The 18,585-nt window shown below is 50.0% G+C and overlaps 1 protein-coding gene across 3 annotated transcripts in view; it reads right to left on the reverse strand.

Moving 5' to 3' along the window:
* Positions 1 to 1,495: 1,495 nt before the first annotated feature.
* LOC140387912 (src substrate cortactin-like) overlaps positions 1,496 to 18,585 on the reverse strand; it is a 108,125-nt gene continuing 91,035 nt past the window's right edge. For 2 of the 3 annotated variants that reach the window (XM_072471218.1, XM_072471220.1), the window contains exons 11-16: positions 16,906 to 16,975; positions 15,894 to 16,042; positions 9,216 to 9,452; positions 6,149 to 6,272; positions 5,721 to 5,789; positions 1,496 to 2,952 (exon numbers count right to left, since the gene is read on the reverse strand). In XM_072471218.1, coding sequence (XP_072327319.1) covers positions 2,816 to 2,952; positions 5,721 to 5,789; positions 6,149 to 6,272; positions 9,216 to 9,452; positions 15,894 to 16,042; positions 16,906 to 16,975 — 786 coding nt within the window. In that variant the 3' untranslated portion in view covers positions 1,496 to 2,815. The remainder of the gene's footprint in view (positions 2,953 to 5,720; positions 5,790 to 6,148; positions 6,273 to 9,215; positions 9,453 to 15,893; positions 16,043 to 16,905; positions 16,976 to 18,585) is intronic. The other variant, XM_072471219.1, reaches the window with a different exon arrangement.

Raw genomic sequence — 18,585 nt, forward strand, 5'->3', positions numbered from 1 at the left:
CCTCTATATAAAAGGTCAGCCAGTAAATCACCAACAAGAACAGGAACATGGTAGGGATCTCGGTGTGGGCTCCCAGTGTCCTTATTAAAATAGGGGAGGACAGATTATGCCTAAGCTAGGAGACACCTACCTGTGAATCATGCACCACCTGGACCCAGAGATACCAGTTTAATATAAACCAATACGCAGGCAGCATTGGAATCTCAACAGTGTTCTGCGTATGTGACTCTCAGTGTATAAAGGTTCTGCACTTCTATAGACTGGCAGCGTTCTGCTTTGGAGTTCTCTCCGAGGTAGTTGCCTTCCAGCATAGAATGCCAATTTCAAAGCCTCACAACAATTTATACTACAGGAGAAAAGTGTTGATTGGTTGGCAAGTCGATTCTGATTGGCTGAGGCATGCTGATTGGCTGAGGCATGCTGATAAGTGCAAAGTGAAAATCTTCAACAATATTCAAGAACAATGACTGAACCCGTGACTGTGGAATTCACATTTAGAATTAGTGTTTGAGGCAGGAACTATGCCAGCTTTGAAGACTAGATGGATAGTTGGTTGAAGGCAAAGGGGAGAAAAGAGTATGAAGGCAGGATGGGTTATAGGTGATTAGGAGTATTTGCTCATATATAGTGTAAACACTGACATGGACACAGCCATTTGAGACCAGTTGGTATGGGACTGGTAAGGCCTTTCTGTATTGTTGGTGCCTTTCTGAATAGTAATAATACAGTATTTCCAATGCACTGTCTCCTTATCACAGCTTCCACTTCCTTCCTGAGCAGGCAGTGTCAGCTGCTGTCTGAAAATAATGTTTCAGGCTTGTGATTTCCATCTCCTGATGGCTGAGAAACCCTATATTATCTGCTCTATAAGACATTTCCAAACGTAATGAATGGAATTGATCAGCTGGAGCACCACGCTCCTTGCACCCCTCCCAGGCACTGTGAAATCTGGTCAAATGTATGCCAGGAGCTTTCATTACAGATCTTCTTACATTGTACCATCAGACACTCCCAGGATAGATACAGCACAGGTTAGGTACAGAGTAAAACTCCCCCTATATTGTTCCATCGAACACTGCCAGGGATAGGTATAGCATGTGTTAAATAACACTAACTCCTCATTCACAGGGTGAAAGGTCAGTGTGCAAACCCAGTCACACACTGGGTCAAATTGGATAAAACATTGTCCAATGATGCTAAGCGAAGTTGTGTGAACTGCTGGAAAATGAAATTCTGATATTTCCCATTCTAGTGTGTGATGGTAACTGTACATTGACAGGTGCAGGGCTCACAGGAATAACAAAGGCTTTTCACTACTACAGAAGAGTGGGAATATGCCATTCATTGGTGAATCGAGCACGAGGCTGAGGATCATCACTGTGGGAACAAAGGAAGAAACGAGAGGAAATATTTTCACACAAAGCGTTAAGAAAACATGAGCAATTTACTACAAGGTGCCAATGAGGCCGAGACCAAAATCACATTTATAAAGGAATTAAATGAGAATTTGAACATTTTTATTTAGCTTATGCAGAGTCAGCACATAATTCTAGCATTTTGGTGAGTTTTGTGAGCAAACGACACAGCTCCACAGGTAGTTTTGTTAGTTGGAATAATTCTGCAATATGGGTCATGGTTTGTATTTGTCCATAAAAGGTATCTGTCATCATCACGAAGGCTCCACCAGTGAAGGGTTAAGGCAAACTGCTGCTATCGGGTTCAGCAGTAATTAAGAAATGGCCTACTGCAACATGGCCAGTTGATTGTGTCAGGTTGATGGGCCGTAGAGTCAGGGACAATATAGTAATTTAGAGAACATCTGCAGTCCATGTCATGGCAACCAATTAGTAAGGAAAAGTCAAAAGGAAAGTTTGACTGTCAGGGTGAACAATTTTTTGTCAAATAAGGGATACTTGGACTGCAGGACTAGGGTCAGGTGAGGGTATGCTGGTGGTGATCATCACTCCCGCCGGTGGCTGAGGGCCACAGTATGCATATTCACCAAATACACAATGAGCAAAAGGCAAGAGGGGACTCCCAGGCTCAATGTCTCATAGGCTGTCCTAAAAATAAGAAACTTAAGGGAAACAGGACAGTCAAAACAATGGACATTCCCTTAAAATACAGGACAATTGGTCACCCTGTTGACCATACTTAGTGCCTTGAAGATAAAAGGTGGGTGGAACAACAAAGCCGATTAGCAACAAATCATATCACAATGTCCATTCACCAATTGTACTGCTGTATCTGAATGAGGAATAGTTCGAGGAGATATTTTATCGAGGACCATTAGGCAAGAGTGGGCTGCAGTGTGCCTGACATAATTAAAAACTTGATTACTCGTAGCTGAGTATCCACCAGTTTAGTTTGCGGTGAGCAAGTCCAAACAGGGCCAATTTGCAGAATGCAAGAAATGCAAGCGGAAAGCCGAGGCATTTTCTTCCTCGGCCGATCCGGCAAGTTTGGCAATTCGGTTAGAATTTGCAACGGTAAAAATATAACACGATACAGGGAAATGGTATTAGAGCAGGCAACTCTGGCTAAAGGGTTAACATTAGCACACAGCGAGGGGCTGAACACCCACTGTGCTGGGATGTCCATTTCAGTATAGCGACTGTTCCAATTTTGGGAACAGCAAGATTTGGGTTTCAATTTTGGGAACAGCAAGATTTTGGTTTCAATGAGAGAGAAAACAAATGATTCATGCTTGCCAAGTACAAACTAATTGACACCTTAAACAGTTTTAAATTCCGTGTCCAAAGGTTTGGTATTTATGGAGAGGTGTGAAGTGAACTCCAATGTGATTGGTGACTGCTCACTGCTGTAGCTTCACATAATTGGCTGGGAAGACCCCAGTTTTGCCATGACATTGCCCCTGCCACCAGCCCTCGTCAATCATCTCGATGTTTGTGATGATGTCCTCAGGATCAAAAGAGATTTCATCGCTGCCCTCTGTAACACATTTAAAAAGAATCAATGGTGAATATCGAAGCTGAGAGCCTTTGAGAATGTGGCACAGAGCTGAACACTTTGCTATGGGGGACAGGGAGCAGCAGGTGATTTTTTTTTTGGACTCTTGAAGACAGATTTGCATTGATATAGCCCCTCTCCAAACCTCAGGATGCCCAAATTGCCTCACGGTCAGCCTTCAAAGTGTAGTCACTGTTATAACGCGGGCACTGTGCACTGGAAGGTTCCACAAGCGCCTTATAATTATAATTATAATGAACAAATAATTTGTTTTCATGGTGTCAGTTGAGGTAAACCTATTGGCCAGGTCACCCCTGCTCTATTTTGAATAGTGCTGGGGGTTCTTTTGCATTACCACAGTAACAACACTTACTAAGATCCTTCATTAGCTGTGAAGTTCCTCAGGACATCCCGAGAACTTGCAAGGGATGATATAACAGCAAGCCTTTCAAAAACTTTCTTTCTTCCTTTCCGTCCGCCGGGGAGAGCAGATGGAACCCTCAGTTCGGCATCTCATCTGAAGGACTACACCTCTGATGGTTGCAGCTCTCCTCAGTGAATCTCAACCTTAACACCGAACTCAGGGACAAGAGCGCTACTCACTGCTGGCAATGACGGATAGATTGTAACAGTGCTTTATTGGGGGCTAGGTGTGTAGTAAAGGTGGTTTTGAGGACTGGACATGTAACAAAGATACAAGATTACGTTGTGGATGATGAACTGCATGGGGCTAAGGCACCAGCGCCAATTATACTGAAGGGCAGATTGTGATAGGTAACGTATGATTACAAATGGAAGGAAATGATGCCTTGGTCAGATGCCATTTGTGATACTGCATTCAGTTCTGGGCATCCAAACCTCAGGAAGGATATAAAGGGCTTGCAGGTGGTACAGTGCAGATTCACCAGAATGATACCAGGGCCAAAACTGTTCAATTATAAGGACAGATTGCATAAACATGGCTTGTAATTCATGAGTTTGGGAAGTTAACCAATGATATAACTGAGGTTTTTGAAATGCAAAATGATTAATAGAAACTAGAGTAGTCCTTTATTTTAATTTAAAACAAATTGTGGCATAGTGGCATCACTGTCAGGGTCAGCAAATAGTGGAAAGGATCTGGGGATTCAGAAGTTGAGTTATTTTCCATAGAATATCCAGCCTCTGACCTCCTCGTGTAGCCACAGTATTTATCTGGTTGGTCTGGTTAGGTTTCTGTCAGTAGTACCCCCGGAATGTTAATGATGGTAGACTCACTGATGGTAGTCATGTTGAAAGCCAGTGGAAGTTGGTTAAATTATTCCTTGTTAGAGATGGCCATTGCTTGGCAGTTGTATGGTGCAAATGTCACTGATCAGAAAGTTGCCCAGATCTTACTGCATGTTAGTACTGACTGCTTCAGTATCTGAGGAGCTGTGAATGGAACTGAACACCGTGCAACATCAGTGAGCATCCCCATTTCTGATGTTATGATAGAAGGGTCATTGATGAAACAGCTGAAGATGGTGGACTTGGGGAGATTGCCGAGATGATTGACCTTCAACATGACCATAATCCTGTGGGTTAGGAATGACTCCCAGCAGAGAGTTTTCCTCCATTTCCACTGACTTCATTTTTAAAGAGTTCCTTGATGCCACACTTGGTCAAATGACACCTTGATGTTAAGGTCAGCTCAGCACTACAGCCAGGACTGTTTTCCGGGCTCATTGGCTTTGTCGTATCCAGTGCTTTTAGGAGTTTCTTGATATCACGTGGAGGAATCAAATTGGCTCAAGTCACTGGAGTCACATACAAGCTTAGATCAACTAAGTTTCCTTCTCTGAGGATCAATCAGTTTGGACTTTTATCCCACCCTGAATTGAGTTTCAATTAAGAATGGGATGGCTCCCTGTCCATGTGGTCTGTTTGCCAACTGCTGAATCACACGGGCCATGGGAAATTGCAGGCAAATGCCTATTTAATGGACTTAATTGACAGTTTAATTGACAGCAGGCATGTTTCCAACTTATGCGTGCACCTGCTGACTGTAATTCAGCGCAACATTGTTGGGATGTGTGCCTGACTTGTTCTCACACAATTACACCCGACATCAGGTCAGGCACGCGCCCGCTCCGAGAGTGTAAAATTCTGACTCTTGTTCTGAAATTGGCAGGGAAAACAATTTCCCTCCGTCTACCCTCTCAACTCCTTTATTACTCTTAAACACTTCAATTACGCCTTAGTCTTCTACAACAACTGAGGAAATGCAAACTAGTTGATACAACCTGTCCTCATAATTTAAGCTCCAAAGCTCATGCTAGCTAAATGACTGGAATCCAGAAGACCTGGACATGAACTGGAAATTAGTATTAAACCATTCAGGATCAAAATTAGGCAACACCTTTTTCCACCCAAAGACTTTCTGGAACTTTCTCCCAGAAGGCTGGAGGTCACTTGAAAATTACAAGACTGAGATTACAGATTTTGATGAGGCGAGGTATCAAGAAACGTGGGGGAAAGGTGGACAAAAAGTCGAAGTACAAACCAGCCAAGATCTAGTAAAATGGGTGAAGAGGGTGGAGGGACTGAGTGATTCACTGCTCCTCCTACAGGCAGCCAATTGAGTGATGGCATGGAGGAGCACTGTCACACTGCAGGGAGCAGGTTTCTACCCTCGACTCCACCAGGGACTGGGCAGTGGAAGCTAAGCTGGGATGAACTGTGCCGAATATATTGCTCGCAAATGCATTTATTTCCCACTGCTGACCTACCTCCTTGGTAATCGTACAAAGCAACCGCCGTCAGACCATTATCTGCAATGTCATAAATATTCTCTGTATCTGTGGACAAATTGCAACAGGAAGATTTTTAGCAGCAGGATGAGATGAAAGAGGTCTAATTTTTATCATTTTAACTGCACCTACCCACTTTCTGACCACTGTTCAACCCTTCTACCTGCCTTTCCTCCATATCCCCCAATTATACTTATCTATATATTCTCCGACGCCACCTTTGCCCCATATCCCCAATCCCATCTCCTCCCCGTATCCCCAACCGTATTTCTCTCCATACCCCCAATAATTCCGATCCAACTTCTTCCCATCTCCTCAAACCCACTTTCCCCCACTGCATAGTTCAGCAGCATATGTCCCTTACACCCATACAGATGACACTTCAGGAGTTAGTGGGAGTATCTCACCAGCTTCGGCCACTTCCTGGCATGGTGCCAGCTCCTCATAGTCTTCCTGATGGCCCACCTCTTCCTTCGGGGCGGGCTGCTGAGGTAATTCCACAATGTTTTCATAGTCGTCATCATTCCCCTCCTACAATGAGAAGAACAATGGACAGGCAGGTAATTGGTAGTCAAATATCACAGTCGCCCAAAATTGGCCAGGCTGGAATTTGGCTCCGCTGTAACAGCTCTCCACTGAGGGGTGCCTGAGCGGGGTACCCAGTCAGGACTCCTGTTCCTCACCCAGGACCTCTGCTGGAAAATACAAGCACTAAGATTTGGTGCCATCACCTCCATTTTAACTCTGGCCTTGGTGAGGGCGCATTTCCCAACCGGGTGACAGGAAGTCGTGACCAGCTGGTTAAACATTTCGTTTTGTGGATCCAGAAAGAACATCAGAACCAGGAGCAGCAATTCAGCCCCTTGAGCCCACTTGGCCATTCAATACAATAATGGCTGATCTCCTCTCGGTCTCAACCCACTTTCCTGCCCCCTCTCCATAACCCTTCAACCCATTACGAAGTAAAAATCTGTCCATCTCCTACTTAAATTTACTCATAGTCCTGACATCCACTGCACTCTGGGATAGTGAATTTCACAGATTCATAAGCCTTTGAGAGAAGTAATTTCTCCTCATCACTGTTTTCAATCTACTATCCCTTATCCAAAAACGATGTCTCCCTCCTAGATTGCCCCACAAGAGGAAGAATCCGCTCGATATCTACTTTGTCAATCCCTTTTATTATCTTAGGTTCAGCATGGGGTTACATACAGAATAAAACTCCCTCTACATCGTCCCAAACTCTCCCAAGGAGGTACAGCATGGGGTTAGAGACAGAGTCACCTGAGGAAGGAGCTGTGCTCCGATAGCTAGTGATTTGAAACAAACCTGTTGGACTTTAACCTGGTGTTGTAAGACTTCTTACTGTGCTCACCCCAGTCCAAACTCGAGAGACAATAGGCCTAAACTGCTCAATCACTCGTCATAAGATGAACCCCTCATCTCTGGAAACAACCGAGTGAACCTTCTCCTAGCTGCCTCCAATGCCACTACATTCCTCCTCAAATAAGGGGACCAACACTGAGCACAGTACTCCAGGTGTAGGGGTGTTCCCATTGGCCTCACAAAAGAAGGTTTAGGCTTCCTCTTTTTGGGATGAAGCAATGCAGCAACCCCTCACTCCACCCCCACCAAATTCCCATTTCCTTATCTGCAGTGAAATCCCTGGAAACCCCTTCCCCACTCACCTCATTTCTGTAATTTGAATCATTTCCATCATTGGGGGGCATGTCCTGCGCTGTATGGGCTGCAATTCCTTCTCTCAATTCTCCCTCTCTCGACCCCATATTCCTCCTTTAAGACTCTTAAAACTGCCCTGTTACCTCTTTATGTAGCTCAGTGTTATATTTTGTCTTATAATTCCCAAGAGAAGTGCTTTGGGTGTTTTATTAGATTAATGGTGAAAGTTGTTGCTATTGTTGTAGTGAAGGTCCCTCTGCATTGTTGAATCAAACATCCCCAGGGCAGGTTCACATTATACTGCATCTGCCATTTATTTGCCCACTCTCTCAGCTTGTCCAAAACACAGTGAAACATCTCTGCATTCTCCTCACAGCTCACCCCTCCCACCCAGCTTTATGTCATCTGCAAATTTGGAGACATTACATTTAGTTTCCCTCATCTAAATCATTAATTTCTGTTATGAATAGTAAAGCTCCCTCTACACCCCTACGTGGGATTACTGGGTGATGGGGTGGAGCATGGGCCTAGGTGGAGAGCTCTTTCAGAGGGTCAGTGCAGACTCGATGGGTCGATGGCCTCCTTCTGCACTGCAGGGATTCTATGATACACTGTCCCGTTCAAACATTCCCAGGACAGATACAGAATGGGGTTAAATACAGACTAAAGTTCTCTTACACTATCCCATTAAATTCTCCCAGGAAAGGTTCAGTGTGGGGTTAGATACAGAATAAAATTCCCTCTACAATGTCACAAACTCTCCCAGGGAGGTACAGCATAAGGTTAGATACAGAGTAAAGATCCCTCTACACTGTCCTAACAAACTCTCCCAGGGAAGGTGCAGCACGGGGTAAGATACAGAGTAAAGCTCCCTTTACACTGTCCCAAGCTCTCCCAGAGAAGGTGCAGCATGGGGTGAAATACAGAGTAAAGCTCCCTTTACACTGTCCCAAACTCTCCCAGGGAAGATGCAGCACGGGGTAAGATACAGAGTAAAGCTCCCTTTACACTGTCCCAAACTCTCCCAGGGAAGGTGCAGCACGGGGTAAGATACAGAGTAAAGCTCCCTTTACACTGTCCCAAACTCTCCCAGGGAAGGTGCAGCACGGGGTAAGATACAGAGTAAAGCTCCCTTTACACTGTCCCAAACTCTCCCAGGGAAGGTGCAGCATGGGGTTAGATACAGAGTAAAGCTCCCTTTACACTGTCCCAAACTCGCCCAGGGAAGATGCAGCACGGGGTAAGATACAGAGTAAAGCTCCCTTTACACTGTCCCAAACTCTCCCAGAGAAGGTGCAGCACGGGGTAAGATACAGAGTAAAGCTCCCTCTACACTGTCCCAAACTCTCCCAGAGAAGGTGCAGCACGGGGTAAGATACAGAGTAAAGCTCCCTCTACACTGTCCCAAACTCTCCCAGAGAAGGTGCAGCACGGGGTAAGATACAGAGTAAAGCTCCCTTTACACTGTCCCAAACTCGCCCAGGGAAGATGCAGCATGGGGTTAGATACAGAGCAAAGCTCCCTCTATACTGTCCCAGGGAAGGTGCAGCACAGGGTTAGATACAGAGTAAAGCTCCCTCTGCTGTGTATCCACAATGGGTGACACTTTAGTGGAGTGCCACAAATGTAGGGTCAGTGCGTTTCTCCATGTCCCAGAGCTGCCATCCTGTGGTCTTCAATTGCTGATTGGGTGCAAAATAGTGTTTTTTTTGCTGAGTTAGCATGGTGACTGGGAGCTTCTTTGTAATAATATTGTGCTTTGACTTTCAATCACTGCTGATCAGAGCCCTTTACCTCACAGTAAGTGTCAGGATCATCATAGATAGGGGCGTCTTCTGGCTCCGGTTCCGGTTCTGGCTGTAGTTTTGGCTCCGGTTCTGGCTCCGGTTCCGGTTCTGCCTCTGGCTGTAGTTCTGGCTCTGGCTCCGGTTTGTTTACTGGTTTCTGACCTCTGGTCCGAGGAACTGGTGGAGGCTGATTGGTCCTTTCGGGTTCTGGTCCTCCTGCCTCTTTCTCCTGCTTCAATCGCTCCTGTGAGAGAAAGGGGGTCAAAGGTCAAGCTTTGAGGACTCCTTTGAGCCCAACTGCATCGTACAAGCGATCAGTTCCCATCTCCTCTGATTGATGACCTCTCAACTCGAGCTTTTCTATCATTCACCAATTTCATTCACTGTCTCTCTATTTGACCTTTTCTACGATGCTCAATACTCTTTCTTCTCTTGGTCCTCCTGAGCTAAGGGCACCCTCCACCCCACTCTCCCACTGCTTTGATGGAGACCAGCTAACTTGGCAGAGGCCAATGACTGAAATTTGGTTGACCCTGATCAGTACAGCGCAGCCACTCATTGAACAAACTTGCAGATACCTATCTGACCATTCAATCCCAGGTCCTCAATACTGCAGAGACAGAGGGCCGTATACACCTGCTCTAAGGGTAAACAGTGAAATTGAGTTGATGATACGAGTCATAACTAATTAGCTTTTGCTCTCCTCGCTGTGTGTACTGAGGATCAGCGTGAACCAGAAGGAGCACTCCCTTTACTCAGTCAGCAGGCCGTGGGTTAAAGTTTCAGTCCAGAGACTATTCCCAGAGCAGGCTGCACTGTCCGTGGGACCATACTGAGGGAGAGCTGCACTGTCAGAGGGACAGTACTGACGGAGAGCTGCACTGTCAGAGGGACAGAACTGAGGGAGAGCTGCACTGTCAGAGGGACAAAACTGAGGGAGAGCTGCACTGTCCGAGGGACAGAACTGAGGGAGAGCTGCATTGTCTTGGGGACCATACTGAGGGAGAGCTACACTGTCAGAGGGACAGTACTGAGGGAGAGCTGCACTGACAGAGGGTCAGTACTGAGGGAGAGCTGCACTGTCAGAGGGACAAAACTGAGGGAGAGCTGCACTGTCCGAGGGACAGAACTGAGGGAGAGCTGCATTGTCTTGGGGACCATACTGAGGGAGAGCTACACTGTCAGAGGGTCAGTACTGAGGGAGAGCTGCACTGTCAGAGGGTCAGTACTGAGGGAGAGCTGCATTGTCTTGGGGACCATACTGAGGGAGAGCTACACTGTCAGAGGGACAGTACTGAGGGAGAGCTGCACTGTCCGTGGGACCATACTGAGGGAGAGCTGCACTGTCAGAGGGACAGAACTGAGGGAGAGCTGCACTGTCAGAGGGACAAAACTGAGGGAGAGCTGCACTGCCCGAGGGACAGAACTGAGGGAGAGCTGCATTGTCTTGGGGACCATACTGAGGGAGAGCTACACTGTCAGAGGGACAGTACTGAGGGAGAGCTGCACTGTCAGAGGGTCAGTACTGAGGGAGAGCTGCATTGTCTTGGGGACCATACTGAGGGAGAGCTACACTGTCAGAGGGACAGTACTGAGGGAGAGCTGCACTGTCCGAGGGACCATACTGAGGGAGAGCTGCACTGTCAGAGGGACAGAACTGAGGGAGAGCTGCACTGTCAGAGGGACAGAACTGAGGGAGAGCTGCACTGTCAGAGGGACAGAACTAAGGGAGAGCTGCACTGTCAGAGGGACAGTACTGAGGGAGAGCTGCACTGTCAGAGGGACAGTACTGAGGGAGAGCTGCACTGTCCGAGGGACCGTAATGAGGGAGAGCTGCACTGTCCGAGGGACCGTATTGAGGGAGAGCTGCACTGTCAGAGGGACAAAACTGAGGGAGCGCTGCACTGTCTGAGGGACAGTACTGAGGGAGAGCTGCACTGCCACAGGATCAGTACTGAGGTAGTACAGCACTGTTAGAGGGACAGTGCTGAGGGAGAGATGCACTGTCAGAGGGACAGTACATCGGGAGAGCTGACTGTCAGAGGGACAGTACTGACGGAGAGCTGCACTGTCAGAGGGACAGTACTGAGGGAGAGCTGCACTGTTAGACAGACAGTATGAAGGAGAGCTATTTTGTCCGAGGGACCATACTGAGGGAGAGCTGCACTGTCAGAGGGACAGAACTAAGGGAGTGCTGCACTGTCAGAGGGACAGAACTAAGGGAGTGCTGCACTGTCAGAGGGACCGTACTGAGGGAGAGCTGCACTGTCAGAGGGACAGAACAGAGGGAGCGCTGCACTGTCAGAGGGACAGTACTGAGGGAGAGCTGCACTGCCACAGGATCAGTACTGAGGTAGTACTGCACTTTCAGAAGGGCAGTACTGAGGGAGTGCTGCACTGTCAGAGGGGCAGTACTGAGGGAGCGCTGCACTGTCAGAGGGATAGTACTGAGGGAGTGCTAATCTGTGGGAGGAACAGTACTGAGGGAGTGCTGCACTGTCAGAGGGATAGTACTGAGGGAGAGCTGCACTGTCCGAGGGACCATACTGAGGGAGAGCTGCACTGTCAGAGGGACAGTACTGAGGGAGAGCTGCACTGTCCGAGGGACCATACTGAGGGAGAGCTGCACTGTCAGAGGGACAGTACTGAGGGAGAGCTGCACTGTCCGAGGGACCATACTGAGGGAGAGCTGCACTGTCAGAGGGACAGAACTGAGGTAGCGCTGCACTGTCTGAGGGACAGTACTGTGGGAGAGCTGCACTGCCACAGGATCAGTACTGAGGTAGTACAGCACTGTTAGAGGGACAGTACTGAGGGAGAGCTGCACTGTCCGAGGGACCGTACTGAGGGAGAGCTGCACTGTCAGAGGGACAGAACTGAGGGAGAGCTGCACTGCCACAGGATCAGTACTGAGGTAGTACAGCACTGTTAGAGGGACAGTACTGCACTGTGAGAGAGACAGTGCTGTCGGAGGGCTGCACTGTCTGAGAGACAGTGCTGTTGGAGGGCTGCACTGTGAGAGAGACAGTGCTGTCGGAGGGCTGCACTGTCAGCGAGACAGTGCTGTTGGAGGGCTGCACTGTCAGTGAGACAGTGCTGTTGGAGGGCTGCACTGTCAGAGAGACAGTGCTGTTGGAGGGCTGCACTGTCAGAGAGACAGTGCTGTCGGAGGGCTGCACTGTCAGAGGGACAGTGCTGTCGGAGGGCTGCACTGTCAGCGAGACAGTTCTGTTGGAGGGCTGCACTGTCAGAGAGACAGTGCTGTCGGAGGGCTGCACTGTCGGGGAGACAGTGCTGTTGGAGGGCTGCACTGTCAGCGAGACAGTGCTGTTGGAGGGATACACTGTCAGAGGGACAGTGTTGTTGGAGGGCTGCACTGTCAGAGGGACGGTGCTGTCGGAGGGCTGCACTGTCAGAGGGACAGTGCTGTTGGAGGGCTGCACTGTCAGCGAGACAGTTCTGTTGGAGGGCTGCACTGTCAGAGAGACAGTGCTGTTGGAGGGCTGCACTGTCAGGGTGGCAGTGCTGTTGGAGGGCTGCACTGTCAGAGAGACAGTGCTGTCGGAGGGCTGCACTGTCGGGGAGACAGTGCTGTTGGAGGGCTGCACTGTCAGCGAGACAGTGCTGTTGGAGGGCTGCACTGTCAGAGGGACAGTGCTGTCGGAGGGCTGCACTGTCAGAGGGACAGTGCTGTCGGAGGGCTGCACTGTCAGGGTGACAGTGTTGTTGGAGGGCTGCACTGTCAGAGGGACAGTGTTGTCGGAGGGCTGCACTGTCAGAGGGACAGTGCTGTCGGAGGGCTGCACTGTCAGAGGAACAGTGCTGTCGGAGGGCTGCACTGTCAGAGGGACAGTGTTGTTGGAGGGCTGCACTGTCAGAGGGACAGTGTTGTCGGAGGGCTGCACTGTCAGAGAGACAGTGCTGTCGGAGGGCTGCACTGTCAGAGGGACAGTGTTGTTGGAGGGCTGCACTGTCAGAGAGACAGTGCTGTTGGAGGGCTGCACTGTCGGGGAGACAGTGCTGTTGGAGGGCTGCACTGTCGGGGAGACAGTGCTGTTGGAGGGCTGCACTGTCAGAGGGACAGTGCTGTCGGAGGGCTGCACTGTCAGAGGGACAGTGCTGTTGGAGGGCTGCACTGTGAGAGAGACAGTGCTGTCGGAGGGCTGCACTGCGAGGGAGACAGTGCTGTTGGACGGCTGCACTGTCAGAGAAACAGTGCTGTCAGAGGGCTGAACTGTCAGAGAGACAGTGTTGTTGGAGGGCTGCACTGTCAGAGAGACAGTGCTGTCAGAGGGCTGAACTGTCAGAGAGACAGTGCTGTTGGAGGGCTGCACTGTCGGGGAGACAGTGCTGTTGGAGGGCTGCACTGCGAGGGAGACAGTGCTGTTGGACGGCTGCACTGTCAGAGAAACAGTGCTGTCAGAGGGCTGAACTGTCAGAGAGACAGTGTTGTTGGAGGGCTGCACTGTCAGAGAGACAGTGCTGTCAGAGGGCTGAACTGTCAGAGAGACAGTGCTGTTGGAGGGCTGCACTGTCAGCGAGACAGTGCTGTTGGAGGGCTGCACTGTCAGAGGGACAGTGCTGTTGGAGGGCTGCACTGTCAGAGAGACAGTGCTGTTGGAGGGCTGCACTGTCGGGGAGACAGTGCTATTGGAGGGCTGCACTGTGAGAGAGACAGTGCCGTCGGAGGGCTGCACTGCGAGGGAGACAGTGCTGTTGGACGGCTGCACTGTCAGAGAAACAGTGCTGTCAGAGGGCTGAACTGTCAGAGAGACAGTGCTGTTGGAGGGCTGCACTGTCGGGGAGACAGTGCTGTTGGAGGGCTGCACTGTCAGTGAGACAGTGCTGTTGGAGGGCTGCACTGTCAGTGAGACAGTGCTGTTGGAGGGCTGCACTGTCAGAGGGACAGTGCTGTTGGAGGGCTGCACTGTCAGAGAGACAGTGCTGTTGGAGGGCTGCACTGTCAGAGGGACAGTGCTGTTGGAGGGCTGCACTGTCAGAGGGACAGTGCTGTTGGAGGGCTGCACTGTCAGAGAGACAGTGCTGTTGGAGGGCTGCACTGTCAGAGGGACAGTGTTGTTGGAGGGCTGCACTGTCAGCGAGACAGTGCTGTTGGAGGGCTGCACTGTCAGAGGGACAGTGCTGTTGGAGGGCTGCACTGTCAGAGGGACAGTGCTGTTGGAGGGCTGCACTGTCAGAGGGACAGTGCTGTTGGAGGGCTGCACTGTCGGGGAGACAGTGCTGTTGGAGGGCTGCACTGTCGGGGAGACAGTGCTGATGGAGGGCTGCACTGTCAGAGAGACAGTGCTGTTGGAGGGCTGCACTGTCAGAGGGACAGTGCTGTTGGAGGGCTGCACTGTCAGAGGGACAGTGCTGTTGGAGGGCTGCACTGTCAGAGGGACAGTGCTGATGGAGGGCTGCACTGTCAGAGGGACAGTGCTGATGGAGGGCTGCACTGTCAGAGAAACAGTGCTGTCGGAGGGCTGCACTGTCGGGGAGACAGTGCTGTTGGAGGGCTGCACTGTCAGAGAGACAGTGCTGTTGGACGGCTGCACTGTCAGAGAAACAGTGCTGTCGGAGGGCTGCACTGTCAGGGTGGCAGTGCTGTTGGACGGCTGCACTGTCGGGGAGACAGTGCTGTTGGAGGGCTGCACTGTCAGAGGGACAGTGCTGTTGGACGGCTGCACTGTCAGAGGGACAGTGCTGTTGGAGGGCTGCACTGTGAGAGAGACAGTGATGTTGGAGGGCTGCACTGTCAGAGAGACAGTGCTGTTGGAGGGCTGCACTGTGAGAGAGACAGTGATGTTGGAGGGCTGCACTGTCAGAGAGACAGTGCTGTTGGAGGGCTGCACTGTCAGCGAGACAGTGCTGTTGGAGGGCTGCACTGTCAGCGAGACAGTGCTGTTGGAGGGCTGCACTGTCAGAGAGACAGTGCTGTTGGACGGCTGCACTGTCAGCGAGACAGTGCTGTCGGAGGGCTGCACTGTCAGAGAGACAGTGCTGTTGGAGGGCTGCACTGTCAGCGAGACAGTGCTGTTGGACGGCTGCACTGTCAGAGGGACAGTGCTGTTGGAGGGCTGCACTGTCAGAGAGACAGTGCTGTCGGAGGGCTGCACTGTCAGAGAAACAGTGCTGTTGGACGGCTGCACTGTCGGGGAGACAGTGCTGTTGGAGGGCTGCACTGTCGGGGAGACAGTGCTGTCGGAGGGCTGCACTGTCAGAGGGACAGTGCTGTCGGAGGGCTGCACTGTCAGAGAAACAGTGCTGTTGGACGGCTGCACGGTCGGGGAGACAGTGCTGTTGGAGAGCTGTCTTTCAAATAAGATGTTATACTCAGTTGCTCTCTCAGGTGGATGTAAAATTCATACATCCAGCACATTGTGAATACAGCGCACACTGTGTTTTCTCCTTGAAGACTATGCCTGGAACTCTCATTTTTGACACAGTGACTTTAAATCCTTCTCTAACAGTGTTCATGAATATAGGGGAAGGCCTCTCGACAGTACGGGACACGAGGCAGGCAGGTGCTGCAAGTCTACGTCTTCCTCACAAAACCAGATTGAGGTGATGAACACATCTTCCTGTCGGACTCTTGTTTGGAGCAGCGTTAGGACAGAGCGATGTCGGTGTCGTGGCCCCGCCAAAGCTAATCCAGCGAGTTACCCGCTCTCACCCACCTACTCACCTGCTGCTTCCTGTGTGCCTCCTCCCGCTCCTGTTTCTCTCGGACCTGCCTTCGAGCTCGCTCATCTTCTGCTCTCTTCCTGTTCTCGTCTTCACTGGCTTTGGCCATGTTCTCAAACCTCGACTTCAAACTGCTAGCACCACTGCCTACTGCGGATAGAAACACAGAGAGAGGGAAAGTGACAGTAATGGAGAGAGACGAACGGGGGAGAGAGACAGAGAGAGAGGGGGAAAGAATGAGAGACCGACGGAAAGGGGAGGAGAGAGAAAGAACGAGAGAGGGAGGGAGAAAGGTGGAATGAGAGAAAAACAGTGAGAGAAAGAGAAAAAGGATTGAGAAATTCACACAAGTAGAGGCAGGAGATTCCGGGAGGAGGGAGACGTAGAGAGGAGCGAGATTAGAAGATAGAGACCAGCCAAGTGAGTCAGCAATTTAAAGAAAGAGGAAGAACAAAGAGAGATGGTAAACAGGTTGGAGGGAGGAAGAAACATTGGTGGAGATCACAGCGCAGACTAAGTCCGGGACAAAGAGACGGCAACACAGAGTACACTGGATGTTAAAATCAGTTCACAGCAGAGTGAGGATAAAGGACCAAAAAAATATGGACAGCGGGAGAGGGAACACTGGCGCAGGGAGAGGGAACACTGGCGCAGGGAGAGGGAACACTGGCGCAGGGAGAGGGAACACTGGCGCAGGGAGAGGGAACACTGGCGCAGGGAGAGGGAACACTGGCGCAGGGAGAGGGAACACTGGCGCAGGGAGAGGGAACACTGGCGCAGGGAGAGGGAACACTGGTGCAGGGAGAGGGAACACTGGCGCAGGGAGAGGGAACACTGGGGCAGGGAGAGGGAACACTGGAGCAGGGAGAGGGAACAGTGGCACAGGGAGAGGGAACACTGGAGCAGGGAGAGGGAACAGTGGCACAGGGAGAGGGAACACTATGGTCATCTGTTGACAGAACCAACTTGGCAACATCTCGAGGTTGACTCAGGGACCCTGGCACCAAACTCACCAGCTTCCACTGGCGTAGTCTTCTGATAGGACGAGGTTGGACTCTCCATCTCAGTGAAAGAGGCTGCGTTCTGCAACACGAATTGGTAAAATAGTCGACCATCAGACTAATACAAAGAACAAAGAAATGTACAGCACAGGAACAGGCCCTTCGGCCCTCCAAGCCCGTGCCGACCATGCTGCCCGACTAAACTACAATCTTCTACACTTCCTGGGTCCGTATCCCTCTATTCCCATCCTATTCATGTATTTGTCAAGATGCCCCTTAAATGTCACTATCGTCCCTGCTTCCACCACCTCCTCCGGTAGCGAGTTCCAGGCACCCACTACCCTCTGCGTAAAAAACTTGCCTCGTACATCTACTCTAAACCTTGCCCCTCTCACCTTAAACCTATGCCCCCTAGTAATTGACCCCTCTACCCTGGGGAAAAGCCTCTGACTATCCACTCTGTCTATGCCCCTCATAATTTTGTAGACGTCTATCAGGTCTCCCCTCAACCTCCTTCGATCCAGTGAGAACAAACCAAGTTTATTCAACCACTCCTCATAGCTAATGCCCTCCATACCAGGCAACATTCTGGTAAATCTCTTCTGCACCCTCTCTAAAGCCTCCACATCCTTCTGGTAGTGTGGCGACCAGAATTGAACACTATACTCCAAGTGTGGCCTAACTAAGGTTCTATACAGCTGCAACATGACTTGCCAATTCTTATACTCAATTCCCCAGCCAATGAAGGCAAGCATGCCGTATACCTTCTTGACTACCTTCTCCACCTGTGTTGCCCCTTTCAGTGACCTGTAGACCTGTACTCCTAGATCTCTTTGACTTTCAATACTCTTGAGGGTTCTACCATTCACTGTATATTCCCTACCTGCATGAGACCTTCCAAAATGCATTACCTCACATTTGTCCGGATTAAACTCCATCTGCCATCTCTCCGCCCAAGTCTCCAAACAATCTAAATCCTGCTGTATCCTCTGACAGTCCTCATCGCTATCCGCAATTCCACCAACCTTTGTGTCGTCTGCAAACTTACTAATCAGACCAGTTACATTTTCCTCCAAATCATTTATATATACTACAAAGAGCAAAGGTCCCAGCACTGGTCCCTGTGGAACACCACTGGTCACAGCCCTCCAATTAGAAAAGCATCCTTCCATTGCTACTCTCTGCCTTCTATGACCTAGCCAGTTCTGTATCCATCTTGCCAGCTCACCCCTGATCCCGTGTGACGTCACCTTTTGTACTAGTCTACCATGAGGGACCTTGTCAAAGGCCTTACTGAAGTCCATATAGACAACATCCACTGCCCTACCTGCATCAATCATCTTAGTGACCTCCTCGAAAAACTGTTAGTGAGACACGACCTCCCCTTCACAAAACCATGCTGCCTCTCACTAATACGTCCATTTGCTTCCAAATGGGAGTAGATCCTGTCTCGAAGAATTCTCTCCAGTAATTTCCCTACCACTGAAGTAAGGCTCACCGGCCTGTAGTTCCCTGGATTATCCTTGCTACCCTTCTTAAACAGAGGAACAACATTGGCTATTCTCCAGTCCTCCGGGACATCCCTTGAAGACAGTGAGGATCCAAAGATTTCTGTCAAGGCCTCAGCAATTTCCTCTCCAGCCTCCTTCAGTATTCTGGGGTAGATCCCATCAGGCCCTGGGGACTTATCTA

The sequence above is a fragment of the Scyliorhinus torazame genome, chromosome 13 (assembly GCF_047496885.1).
Source record: "Scyliorhinus torazame isolate Kashiwa2021f chromosome 13, sScyTor2.1, whole genome shotgun sequence".
Lineage (NCBI taxonomy): Eukaryota > Metazoa > Chordata > Chondrichthyes > Carcharhiniformes > Scyliorhinidae > Scyliorhinus > Scyliorhinus torazame.